Here is a 610-nt window from a genome sequence, read left to right on the forward strand (position 1 = left end):
GTTCTGGAGTGGAGGGTCAGTTGCTGCTGCTGCTGCTGCTGCTCCTGCTGCTGCTGCTGCTGCTCGTGCTGCTGCTGCTGATGGTGATGGTGCTGCTGCTGCTGCTGCTGCTGCTGCTGCTGCTGCTGCGGATGATGCTGATGGTGCTGCTGCTGCTGCTCCTGCTGCTGCTGCTGCGGATGGTGCTGATGGTGATGGTGCTGATGGTGATGGTGATTGTGCTGCTGCTGCTGATGGTGCTGCTGCTGCGGATGATGGAGCTGCTGCTGCTGCTGCTGCTGCTCCTGTTGCTGCTGTTGCTGTTGCTAATGGTGATGGTGCTACTGCTGATGGTGCTGCTGCTGATGGTGCTGCTGCTGCTGCTGCTGCTGCTGTTGCTGCTGTTGCTGCTGCAGCTGTTGTTGCTGCTGTATGCCTTGTGTATATTAAATAAACTCTATAAACCTAAAACAATAAAAAAAAATAAAACTAAAATATATAATAAAATATAAATAAAAAAAATATATATAAATAAAATATAAAACGAGAGTGTATATGTGTTGTGTGTGTGTGTGTGTGTCTGGTGCTGCAGCAGTATCTCCCTTTACTTTTTGCTGCTGTCTTTGTTTTA

General features: G+C 48.4%; 1 protein-coding gene across 1 annotated transcript in view; it reads right to left on the bottom strand.

Moving 5' to 3' along the window:
- Positions 1–16: 16 nt before the first annotated feature.
- Positions 17–610, bottom strand: part of EMH_0009790 (uncharacterized protein) — a gene marked incomplete at both ends in the record, with an annotated part of 7,138 nt that continues 6,544 nt past the window's right edge. The window contains one exon of the mRNA XM_013498754.1: positions 17–436. Within this exon, the coding sequence (XP_013354208.1) occupies positions 17–436 (420 nt within the window). The remainder of the gene's footprint in view (positions 437–610) is intronic.

This window comes from Eimeria mitis, genomic scaffold (assembly GCF_000499745.2).
Source record: "Eimeria mitis Houghton genomic scaffold, Emh_scaff369, whole genome shotgun sequence".
Taxonomy (NCBI): Eukaryota; Apicomplexa; class Conoidasida; order Eucoccidiorida; family Eimeriidae; genus Eimeria; species Eimeria mitis.